Source organism: Notolepis coatsorum (assembly GCF_963971535.1).
Source record: "Notolepis coatsorum genome assembly, chromosome: 6".
Taxonomy (NCBI): Eukaryota; Metazoa; Chordata; class Actinopteri; order Aulopiformes; family Paralepididae; genus Notolepis; species Notolepis coatsorum.
In genome coordinates, this window is record NC_140170.1 from 180,079,691 (window position 1) to 180,091,993 (window position 12,303).

Below are 12,303 nucleotides of genomic sequence, written 5' to 3' on the forward strand. Positions count from 1 at the left end.
GGCCAGGTCAAAAGGCAGACCCACCCCCCCTCCCCCACAATGGAGGACTTCCAGACACATCTGTGGACAGCGACCAGCCCCCCCCCACGTCGCGGGCTTTCACACCGAGCAATACAGACACCAGCAGAGGACAAAGGATCATCCCCACCCCCCCTCCTAACATCAATGAACACAGGACCCCATCCCCCCCTCCCCACCTACCGCCACAAGATCAACCACACACCACAGTGGAAAAACAATTTGATCTTGACAACATTAATGAAATAACAAACTCAAATGGACTTCACATATTTCACTTAAACATTAACAGCTTGAAACCGAAATTGGCTGAAATCAGACATTTGTTTTTAAACGGTAAGGCTAATATATTATGTTTCACAGAAACAAAACTTGACTCATCTGTTCAGGATCCAGAGATAGAAATCGAGGACTATTCAATCATCAGGAGGGATAGGAACCAGTATGGAGGTGGTGTCTGTGTGTATATACACAAAGATACCAAATTCAGCAACCGTACTGACCTTAACCATGACGAGATTGAAACTGTATGGATTGAAATCTTATTTGAAAGGGCAAAATCAGTACTAATAGGCACAATCTATAGACCACCAGAACAGAGTGGCTTTTATGACACACTTGATGGGTGCTTAACTGGGGTGGAGGGCATAGAAAAAATCCTTATTGGGGACTGGAACACGGATATGCTACGTAAAGCAGCACCCGTCTTCAAGGCCTTCAGTAGATTTTCTGATCTGCACGGTTTCAGCCAGCTAATCACCCAACCCACAAGGGTGTGTGAATCAACCCAGACTACCATTGACCTCATCCTGACCTCCGACAAGTCCATGATCTCCAATAAAGGGGTGATAGCATGCGGGTTAAGTGATCATTATATGATATTCTGTTCCCGCAAAAAGCCAAAGCAAAAGGCTGGCTGTCACAAAATGGTCACATCTAGAGACCTCAAAACGTACTCTAGCGAGGCCTTTAACCTTGAACTGAAGAGCCTGGACTGGTCAGATGAACTCAATGGTACACTGGTTGAAGAAACCTGGCTTGGCTTCAAAACCAAATTCTCAACAATACTAAACAACATGGCCCCCCTAAGAACCACCAGGGTAAAAAATCGCGCTGAGCCGTGGATGCACACTGAAATACTGACCGCTATGAAAGCCAGAGACAAAAAATGCTCTGAATTTCATAAAAGTCAGTCAAAGCTTACCAAAAGCACGAGCAGTGAACTCCAAGCCCACGTGACTGAACTCAAACTAGAAAGAAACAGACTAAGAAATGACGTAAACTCCATGATAAAAACTGCAAAAAAAAATGTCATCAATGACAAAACTGAGGAAAACAAAAATAAACCACGTGAACTTTGGAAATTACTCAATAATCAACTAGGCTGCAGTAAAAAACTTAAAACCAGGTTCTCAAACATAAACATAAAGACGGACAACACGCTCATCACAGACAAACTGGATGTAGCCAATTACTTAAACACTTTCTTCACAAACATAGCCACAACACTGGTAAACAAACTACCCTCCCACTCAGGGCAGTATGGGGTAGAACACATAGTAGCATACTACAAGAACCTAGGCGTCCACAAAGACGATTTCAAACTGGAAATGGTAACTACAGATGAGGTACTCAATAAACTGAGCGCCCTCCAACCGAACAAGGCCACTGGCCATGACAACATCCCCTCCAAATTCCTCAGAGACTCAGCAGCCGCCATCACCCCAGTCATCACACACATAATAAACCTCTCCATAAAACAGGGACACGTCCCCAAGGACTTCAAAATAGCGAGTAACACCCCTGCACAAAAAGGGCAGCAAATTAGACCCAGGCAACTACCGCCCTGTTTCTATCCTTACATCCATCTCGAAAGTCATGGAAAAAATAGTATACGAACAGGTCGAAAAGTACCTTACGGATAAAAATCTAATCTACGAATTCCAATCTGGCTTCAGAACATCCCACTCCACTGACACATGCCTTCTCTATTTGAACGACCACATCAAGCAAGAGGTGGACGCGGGCAAATACTGCGGCATGGTCATGCTAGACCTACAAAAGGCCTTCGACACTGTCAATCACACCATTCTGATTGACAAGCTAAAAGCAATTGGTTTTGATAGTTTATCAGTGAGCTGGATACAATCCTACCTGGAGGGGAGAGAACAGATGGTGGAGGTAAACGGTACCCTATCCCCCCCCCTCACAGTGAACTGTGGTGTTCCACAAGGAAGCATACTAGGACCACTACTGTTCCTAATTTATGCAAATGACATGTCGTCAGCTTGTGACTGCAACTTGTTCCTGTTTGCGGACGACTCAGCCCTGCTGGTCTCTGACAAGAACAAGTTACAGGTTGAAAAAACCCTCAGCTCGGAACTAGGCAAAATCTGCATATGGCTCGCCGACAACAAACTATCATTACACATGGGCAAAACAGAGTCCATTCTCTTCGGTTCAAATAACAAACTCAGCAAAACAGACGGCTTCTCAGTTACAGTGGGTGACAATATTGTCACAAGGAAAGATGAAATTACCTACCTGGGTTCCATCCTAGAGGCTAATCTTTCCTGTGACAAAATGGCATCCAATGTAATAAAAAAAGTCAATCAACGAACTCGATTCTTGTACCGGATCTCCTCCCTGGTAAACAAGAATACCCTGAAGACTCTGGCAGGAGCACTCATTCAAGGGTACTACGACTATGCTTGCACCTCATGGTACCAAAGCACCTCAAAGGCACTAAAAACCAAATTACAAACATCTCAAAACAAACTAGTCAGACTACTGCTTGACCTGACTCCTAGAACCCACCTCACCCCTGCACACTTTGCCAACCTAGGATGGCTTAGAGTAGACAACAGAGTACAGCAACTTGCAATGGGCCTGGTCTACAAGATACACTACACGACCAAGGTACACATGTACATGTCAAAATACTTCCCAAAGGTCAGTGAATACCATGATCACAACACCAGAGGGAGCTCCACAAATCATGTAAAACCCAGATTCGGCTCAAACAAGGGACTAAACACATTTCGCAATTATGCCACAACAATGTGGAACGCCCTACCCAAAGCTGTAAAGGAATGTAAATCACTACCCACCTTCAAAAACACTCTCAAAGAACACCTACGGGAGACTGCAATTCAAAACTGGCCCCTACAAATGTCCTAACCCAGTTGTACAATAAAGACCAAGCATGGCTTTGTCAGTATTCCAATGTACAGCCCCACCCAACCCCACCCCACCTACCCAACCTCCTCCGATGTACAGTTTCCATGTCAAATGTATGTCAGTATTCCAATGTACAGTGTCCCCCCCCCCCCCCCCCCCCCCCCCCCACCTCCAATGTACAGCCCCACCCCACCTACCCAACCTCCCCCAATGCACAGTTTCTATGTCAAATCTATATACTCTTCTTCTGGATTTTTTTAGTATCACAAACAGTACTGTATTTGAAAATCTGGTATGTCATAAATGTATAGATGTAGCAGAACTGTCTATCTGTATGTCATGTGTGTCATATGATGAATTGAAAATGGGGGACCCTGATGGAAACAAGACGAAAGTCTTTCTCAGGTCTGCATCCTCTTAGCAATTGTATGTATTGAGCTGTACTGTACTGTACCCATTCTGCAATCTGTTAATAAACTTATCAATCAATCAATCAATTCAATCAATCAATCACTACCCACTTTCAAAAACACTCTCAAAGAACACCTACGGGAGACTGCAATTCGAAACTGGCCCCTGTAAATGTCCTAACCCAACCCCCTCCAATGTACATTAAATTACCAAGTATGGTTTTGTCAATATTCCAATGTACAGTTTTGCTTTGTACAGTTGTACAGTGTCCCCCACCCACCTCCAATGTACAGTCCGCCCCCACCCCACCTCCTCCAATGTACAGTTTCTACGTCAAATGTATATACTCTTTGTATCACAAACAGTACTGTATTTGCAAATCTGGTATGTCATAAATGTATAGATGTAGCAGTACTGTCTATCTGTATGTCATATGTTATGATGAATAGAAAATGGGGGACCCTGACGAAAGTCTTTCTCTTGTCTGCATCCCCTTAACAATTGTATGTATTGAGCTGTACTGTACCCATTCTGCAATCTGTTAATAAAGTTTTCAATGAATCAATCAAACATTTACTTATAACCAGCACTGTACCCATTAGTGGACACGGTCAAATGTTATGCATTACGTGTTTATCGTCTTACTTATGTCCGAGGTAACAACGTAAGTTACACAACCAAATTGTATTTTGACAAACGGCAATATTGCATTTTCAAGAAGAGGTTATATATTAACTGTTTGTCCAACAGGCAGAGCGCTGATCCAATAATGAGAATATGTCAAAAAATATCTGCTATAAAGGCATAACAGGCCTGGTATTATGTTAGAGGTTATAAGACATTCCAATAAGCCTGTCTATGGGGTTATTATTCATAGTATAGTGACATGGTTCTATATTGTTGGCTCTGTGGGGCGCGCCGTATACGCTGATATAACAATATCCACGTTGTTATTATAATTCCCTTTCACCGCCTACATTTGCGTGTATCATTGGTGGAGAGATCGTATGAAAAGTTCGCCAACAATGTAAACCAACCCCTATTATCTCTGTCAGTCCTTCTCTGATTGGGTGATGATGCACGGAATAATAATAATAATAATAGATTGAATTTTAAGAGAGAAGCGCCTTTCTCAGACTCAAGGACACTGTACAAGGAAAGGATGGAAAAAATAAAAGTAAGTAATAACGGAGCCATATTTGACCAATAAGCACGAACCTTAGTGAGGATATAAAGACGGCTCTTCGGCGTGTTAACCACATTATTCTGTGTTCATCTCTAGAATAAACTGAATCATGAGTGGAAGAGGTAAAACAGGAGGGAAGGTGAAGGCTAAGTCCAAGACTCGCTCCTCTCGTGCCGGGCTTCAGTTCCCCGTGGGTCGTGTCCACAGACTGATGCGTAAAGGCAACTATGCTCATCGTGTTGGAGCCGGTGCCCCGGTTTATCTGGCCGCTGTGCTGGAATATCTGACCGCTGAGATCTTGGAGTTGGCTGGAAACGCTGCCCGTGACAACAAGAAGAGTCGTATCATCCCCCGCCATCTGCAGCTGGCCGTGCGTAACGACGAGGAGCTCAACAGACTGCTGGGAGGAGTGACCATCGCTCAGGGTGGTGTGCTTCCCAACATCCAGGCTGTCCTTCTGCCCAAGAAGACTGAGAAGGCTGCCAAGAAGTAGATTATTTAGCCTCTTCGACAAACCCCACAAAGGCTCTTTTCAGAGCCACCCACCTCTTCTTGAAAATGCAATATTGTCGTTTGTCAAAATACAATTTGGTTGTGTAACTTACGTTGTTAGCTCGGACATAAGTGTAAGGCGATAAACGCGTAATGCATAACAATTGACAGTGTTCACTAATGGGTACACTTGTACAGTGCTGATTAGAAGTGATGTTTAATGTGTTGTCTGCGTGTTTTGAAGGCTTAACGATATAATGTAAAATTATAAATGGCATGTCATAGAGGTCAAGTGATTATTAATTTGAACAGAAAAAAAACAATATGGGTAAGTCATACTGGACAGCGGTATAAATAGTAAGGGATATATATATATATATAGATTACAGCATGCACGAACATAAATTGACTTGACAGCAATTTGTGTATTTCCACAATTGTAGGGGCTCTCAACTTGTAAATTATCTTAAGCGTTGCGACTCGTTGAGACCATTTTATTTACCTGCCAATGTTGCTGGTCTGGATCACTAATCACATAAATAAATGGGTAGAACTACAAGTCGTGTTTTGTAGCCGTGCCTGTTTCATATAAATAGTGGGGGTCTATAAAATAGCCTTTTGTGAGACAATGTTCCACTTGTTCTGTATAATATAATGGTTGTGTAATGGGAATTATTAAATGACAAACGATGAGCCGCCTACATTAATCATTCTGAGTCATTATTAATAATAATAAGAAGGTTTATTTAATAAAGAAAGTTCATGACAGCGTGGCCACGCTGCCAGGCCAGTCACCCGCCAGAGACAGACATGTTTACCCACTAGCGTCTGACAGGGACTGACCCAGAGGCCTGGTCAGACATACAATTGAATACATGAAAATGACGTAGAAGAAAACAAAATGGCTGGTTAGAGAAACCAATAATACGACTATGCTATGGCTAAGCCTGGAAGGAAAACAGCGCTCCATCTTACAGTTCCCATGACCCTGGGTTCTGGCTCCATGGCTGGTAGAAACAGCAACTTCGCTATGATTGAGAAAATGATAGAGTATCGTAAAGAGACATACACACATTAACCAGCAAATCCGGTCGGAGTGAAACTCAAGCTGTATGACATGATAAAACAACAGATATATAAGAACATGATAATATATTTCCACGACAGTTCCCTCCTATTGATAATATTAATCACAATCATTATCATTTCATAAAGACAACAAACATATTATCATCATTAAACTCAGCACAAACTATTTTTATTATCTAAAAAACAAAAGGTCCTCTGCATAGACCCCGTGTCACGTGCAAAAGAGAAGTTGTCATAACAGCAACCATCATTAGCGTCTCTTTGCAAATGCCCAGACGGTGGTTGCAGGACTCAAGGGTATAGTCCAGCCTCTGGTTTTGTCAAGGCCATACTTCTCCCACCACCAAGCTGAAAAATTGAAATCACAAAAGAAAAAACAGGAGAGTATCTTGCAGAATCATAATTCCCCTTATTCAAAACAAAAACATTCTCACAAAACCCTTTCAGTAGAGCGAAAACAGATTACAGCAAGAACACGTGACTGCAAACTGCACAGTGCTTGGAATCTCTCAAGCAGAGGAAAAGATCAAGGCTATACCCTCAGATAGCTAAAACAAAACAAAACTACAATTTGCAAAAACATTTCCATTCTTTAACAAAGTTCAGTACATTGTTACTTAATATTTCTGAGATAATGTAATGTGATGTGGGTCAGACTTGCCTCTTAATCAGTTGTTGAATCTCAGGCAGGTCCCCCCCTCTCCGCCACCAAACACCCTCGGGCCGATCCAGTCTGATGGTTCCCTCGTCGTTGCAGATGGCCTGTTCTCTCGCACCGTCCTTGGTTCGTTTTCACAACTGAAAACAGGCTAACTGTCTTATCCTCCGACATTAAAAGCCTGTTGATGAATCGCAGTTAGGATTGAACTGTCTTAGTTCTTTATCTTCGGCAATGACTCGGCCAGTGATGGCCCAGCTGTGGTCAGCTGTTGGGCAGTGTCTGATGTAGCTCATAGCTGCGTCGTCGTGTCCAGCTGCAGGCCAGAGCATGCAGTAGACCCGCTGCAGGCTAGAGTAGTAGGCCAGCTGCATGCTAGAGCAGGCTGATAGGCATATGCTTCTCCGGGAGCAGCTTCCTCTCACTGGGGCAGTGGTCAGTAGGGCCGGCGGGCATTGGTTTGGCACAGAGACGGAGGACCCCCCCCCGAGAAACTACAAAGGAGAGGTGTACGTGGGAGAAAAAAGACAAAAGAGAGATATGAGTGGCTACATATTGCAGCTTTACGTTAACTTGAGTGGTTTGTCTTGTTCTCCACTCGCTCTGTTCCCTCTGCCCTGCCTCTGAAAGCCCACAACTAGGAGGGACAGCCTATCAGGTCCAACACATTAGCCTATTACCTTCATCTGGGAGTATTAATACATATCCACTCTATTATCCACAAGCATACATTACTTGTGAACGCGCATGTACCTCTTCCACTCGCCTGTCCCAAAACACACTATTACAGCTGGCGTCATAACAAATGGGAGATTAATAATATAATAATGAGCAATAACTTGTTCTGAGTCCAAAAGTTGAAATAAGGAAATAGAAAATAGATTTAATTCCTCACATAGATCAATTGATAAGGAATGCACAGTTGAAGATCAGACCATGTAAACAAATGTCCGATCACCAAGTGAGGACGATCTCTCGTTCCGCAAGACCGTTAATACAAAATTAATATATATACATATGACGTGGAAGGAACTGGAACATCACCCTGAGGATTGGCTGAAATGACTATTATGGCTGCTTTACAAGGAAAACAGAGCGGATCCCATAACAATGTCACTTATGGCCTTATAGCAAGGATCAACATAGATCATAACCAAATTGTTTTGACTGGCTAATGTGTGCCTCTCTTAAAGAGAAACGCACATACTACGTTGATATCTGATGACAGCGCCCTCTCATACAATACCAAAATCTTTAAAGAGGACTGTTGTTCATCGTGCCATCAATCATTGGAATAACTGCCCACTGAACATAAGTAAATTGAATAGTAAAGTGTCTTTCAAATACCACCTAAGAATGCACTACTTAAATATGTGAGCTGATGTTGATAATGATGTCTACATTGTTAATTGTGATTGTCATATGTATCTCATGTTGTTATGTTTTGTGTCTTCCAAGCACATTTCCATAGTGAAGCCCCTTCCTTCTGCCCCCCCCATTATACCTGTCTCTCCCCCCAATATATATATATATATATATATATATATATATATATATATATATATACACACATAACATATATATATACATATATATATATACAGTGGCTTCCCCTCGCCACTTAGGCGACAGCTAATGGGGATCCTTTTCAACAATAAACAATATGACTTGCTGCAATGTATAGCAAAATAAAGACCAAAATATACACTATCTCTATTGGAATGGAGACTTCAGCACAGGATAAACTAGGGATGGGCAAAAATAATCCAGATCGATTGATCACATGATGTACTCGAGTACTCGTGGAGGAAAACGCTGTACAAAATAAACTTATTTTCCGGTGTTTTAGACTTTTATTTTGAAGCCCACCGCTCCGTCTTTTCCGGTGTTCTAGACTTTTATTATGAAGCCCACCGACCGGACCGGAAGTATTGTTGTGTGATTATCACGACAGTCGCTTTGTATTCCCTTGTAAACGATAACGAACCAGAGCCGCGTTGGGAACCCTGTTGGTAAAAGCAATGACGCCTGCCGCGGACGTCAAGTTGATAAAGTTCCTATAATAACTTTACGAAACGTGTGAAGACATTTTGATCGACTTTTTTTTTTTTAGTTCATGTTATTAGATTAAGCACTTATTGTATACACATGAAGCACTAGATAGACTATTTGTTTAGTTCAATAGTTGTTCTTAAAGAAACATTCCCATCAGGCACCTCGCGGAACCCCTGTGTGCCCCGTGGTGTGCAGGCAATCTACCCGTTATGTCAGTCCTTTGACCACCCGCTTATTGTAAACAATCATGCATGCACTTGTTTTAACGTTATTCTGTGTCGTTAGCCACGCTATATGTTGTATTCATTTTGTTAGCTATTTAGCCAATGTTGTTATCACTGAACGAACACCACCAAAACGTTACTGATCTCTAATCCTCATTTAGCAGCCCAATTTCTCCGGCAGTAGCAAGTAAAACAACATACGTTACACTACTTGTATGATAGCGCACATAAGTCCTTTTAGACCCAGTGTCATCTCCCTCTAAACTCTCACTATAGACCGCTCTCCATAGACTCACTATGTTTGCCACATGTATTCCCACTGTAGGCCTACTGTATTTGTGCTGTATAACGACAACACATTCGACACTTAAGTATGGATAAGTTCTATGTATTGATCACAGACACAAGTGTCAATCTATGTAAATATTGATGAGTATTTTGGTGGCTGATACAATGTGATGATGAGCAAAAACAGTCCAGCTATACTGTCAATAACAAGATACTAACTGACGTAAATTCACCCATGGCAATGTCAACACACACAAACGATGCAGATAAACACAAACGATGCAGATAAAATAGCGAATTGTTTATCCCCTATCACAGCGTGCGTGCATGTAAACGTGTGTGTGTGTGTGCCTACACAGACAGAGGAAAATATTTCTATGTAATATAACAGCGTGCACAGCCTGTGCTACAGTATGCACTTGTTTCTATTCTATCCTGCATTTAATAAAAATAATTACCCATATTTGTGCCTTTATGGCTGCTCTCTTTTTTTTTTTTTTTTTTTTTTTTCAAAACAGGGTATATATTGAAATGTATTTAAATCCCAGTCTCAAAGGTATACCTAAACCCTATACACTTTATGATCACTTTGGAGCTACTAATACAAATTTCAGAAGGCCCATTGTCAGTGATTTGTTCACATGGCCTTAATATATTGCTGTACCTGTGTCTCCATCGATCTGTGTGCGTGCATGTGAGTGTGCGCTATACTTTGCCTGAGCTCAGGTCGATGTCTCCCCGCCGTGCGTCCAGCCAATGCGCTGTGGGCCCGTCCCGTCCTGCACCTCCGCACGCCATTGTGCTTTTTTCCCCTCAAACACCTACTTATAGGCACAGTCTTTATACCAATGCCCGGCGCACCGGAGTTGATGGTCGCCGGCGAGACCAGCGGATAGGAGACGGGACGGCCGGTGGCGGTGACGCACACGGAAAGACACCGAGCCCAAAATCCAGCCCCGGGCACACCGTGGGAGAAAAGACAGAAAAACAGATTCTTAGCTTCTCCCGTCATGACCCCACAGGCCCCCCTTTCTGGCCCCTCTAAACTGTCCACATTTTCCATTTTCTAGGTAAACACAAAACAAACAAAAACAAACAAAAAATAAACAAAACCAAACAGAAAATAAAAGACAAAAAATAAAAACCCACAATAAAATATGTGGCAGACAAATCGTTTCCTCTGAACTCTTTCGAGAAAAAAGCTCTGTGGAGTAGCGTATCACGCCTGTTATTTCGGATACGTATCACGCCTGTTATTTCGGATACGTATCACGCCTGTTATTTCGGATACAATGCCCCTATCTTATTTCTTTTCAGAAAAACTGCAGTATGACCAGATAAGGTAGTGGAAAACCAATCACACGACCTAAGCCCCTGTCCCCCTATCTTTTGGCATCCCACGCACGGTCCAACTTCCCGCCTCTCTGTTAGGAAACCCACAGAATCTAAACCTTCTCATATACTTCCAGAATCAGTGCCTAAAACTATTTGCATGAACATCACTTTAGTTTCCACTATACCCACAGTACTTTGCACACGCCTGTTATTTCGGATACAAATGTAATTCACGCCAATTATCGGAACATACCTCTTAATTTAAAGTGTCCAGAGGAAAACCATAAAAAGGTACCCAAAAAAAACAATACTATGTACAAATTATGTGGCCCCCAAAAATTGGTTCCTCCTGAGCACTCGGAGACAAAAAGCCCTGTAAACAGCGTACAGCCAGAACATACCCCTTAAATCCCAGTACTCAAGGAAACACAGGGGGGTTACACACATTATCCTATATTCAATACCCCACTCGCATAATTACTTTATAGATAGAAACAAAAACCGCTTTTAAACAGAATGGCTACTTTATACATAACCGCTTTTAAACAGAATGGCCACTTTATAAATAACCGCTTTTAAACAGAATGGCTACTTTATACATAACCGCTTTTAAACAGAATGGCCACTTTATAAATAACCGCTTTTAAACAGAATGGCTACTTTATAAATAACCGCTTCTAAACAGAATGCTCACCGAATATCTCCCCCACGCGCTCCCATGGATTCTAGCCGTAGTTGGCAGCCAAACGGACGCTAGCAGGCGGTTCCTCACTCCCTTCCCATGTGCGGGGGAGTATTGAGGAGAAGAAAGCGCTTTCCCTGAAACCCAAGATTTCAACCTGCCCGCATAGCGCCTCGGCTCGCGGCCAACTCGACCCCCATCGCTCTAAAATATATATTAACCTAATTAAAAAAAATACCCCATAATTCTTCTCGTCGTCAACATATTTTATTATACTCGTGGTAGGCCCCCCAACCCCGTCTATAAGGCACGAGCCTAATCCCTGCCTAATACATTCGGGACGTACCAAGATTGAGAAACTATAGAAAAAACCATCGCCAGTCTACCAAGCACAGTAATACACAAATACAATGAAAAAAATAACCACTGCAGAGCACATAGTAATATACATTTAAAAAATAGCTCTGACCGGCACCATGTTCTAGTTTAGACCTCTAATTATAAATTTAAAAACAAAAAATGTTTTAAACAGAAATCAGAATGTCAACAGCTCACCGAGTGTTCCTCATCACGCGTCCCCAAGGTTCATGCCGGAGGTGACAGCCAAGCGGACGGCGCAGCTGGTTCTCTCCCCTCGGTGTCTCGCACGGAGGAGCCTCGAGACAGCACTCCCCCGGAATTCCAG

General features: G+C 42.5%; 2 protein-coding genes across 2 annotated transcripts in view; one reads left to right on the plus strand and one right to left on the minus strand.

Annotated features, from left to right (window-relative positions):
* The window catches only part of LOC311229835 (histone H1-like), a gene marked incomplete at both ends in the record, with an annotated part of 105,714 nt that overhangs the window by 50,504 nt on the left and 42,907 nt on the right, over window positions 1-12,303 (minus strand). The gene's annotated exons all lie outside the window — the stretch shown is intronic.
* On the plus strand, window positions 4,905-5,288 carry LOC311230687 (histone H2A-like; the record flags this gene model as incomplete). The annotated part of the gene is made up of 1 exon (XM_084317048.1): window positions 4,905-5,288. The coding sequence occupies one exon, from the start codon at window positions 4,905-4,907 to the stop codon at window positions 5,286-5,288; it is 384 nt and encodes a 127-aa protein (XP_084173174.1).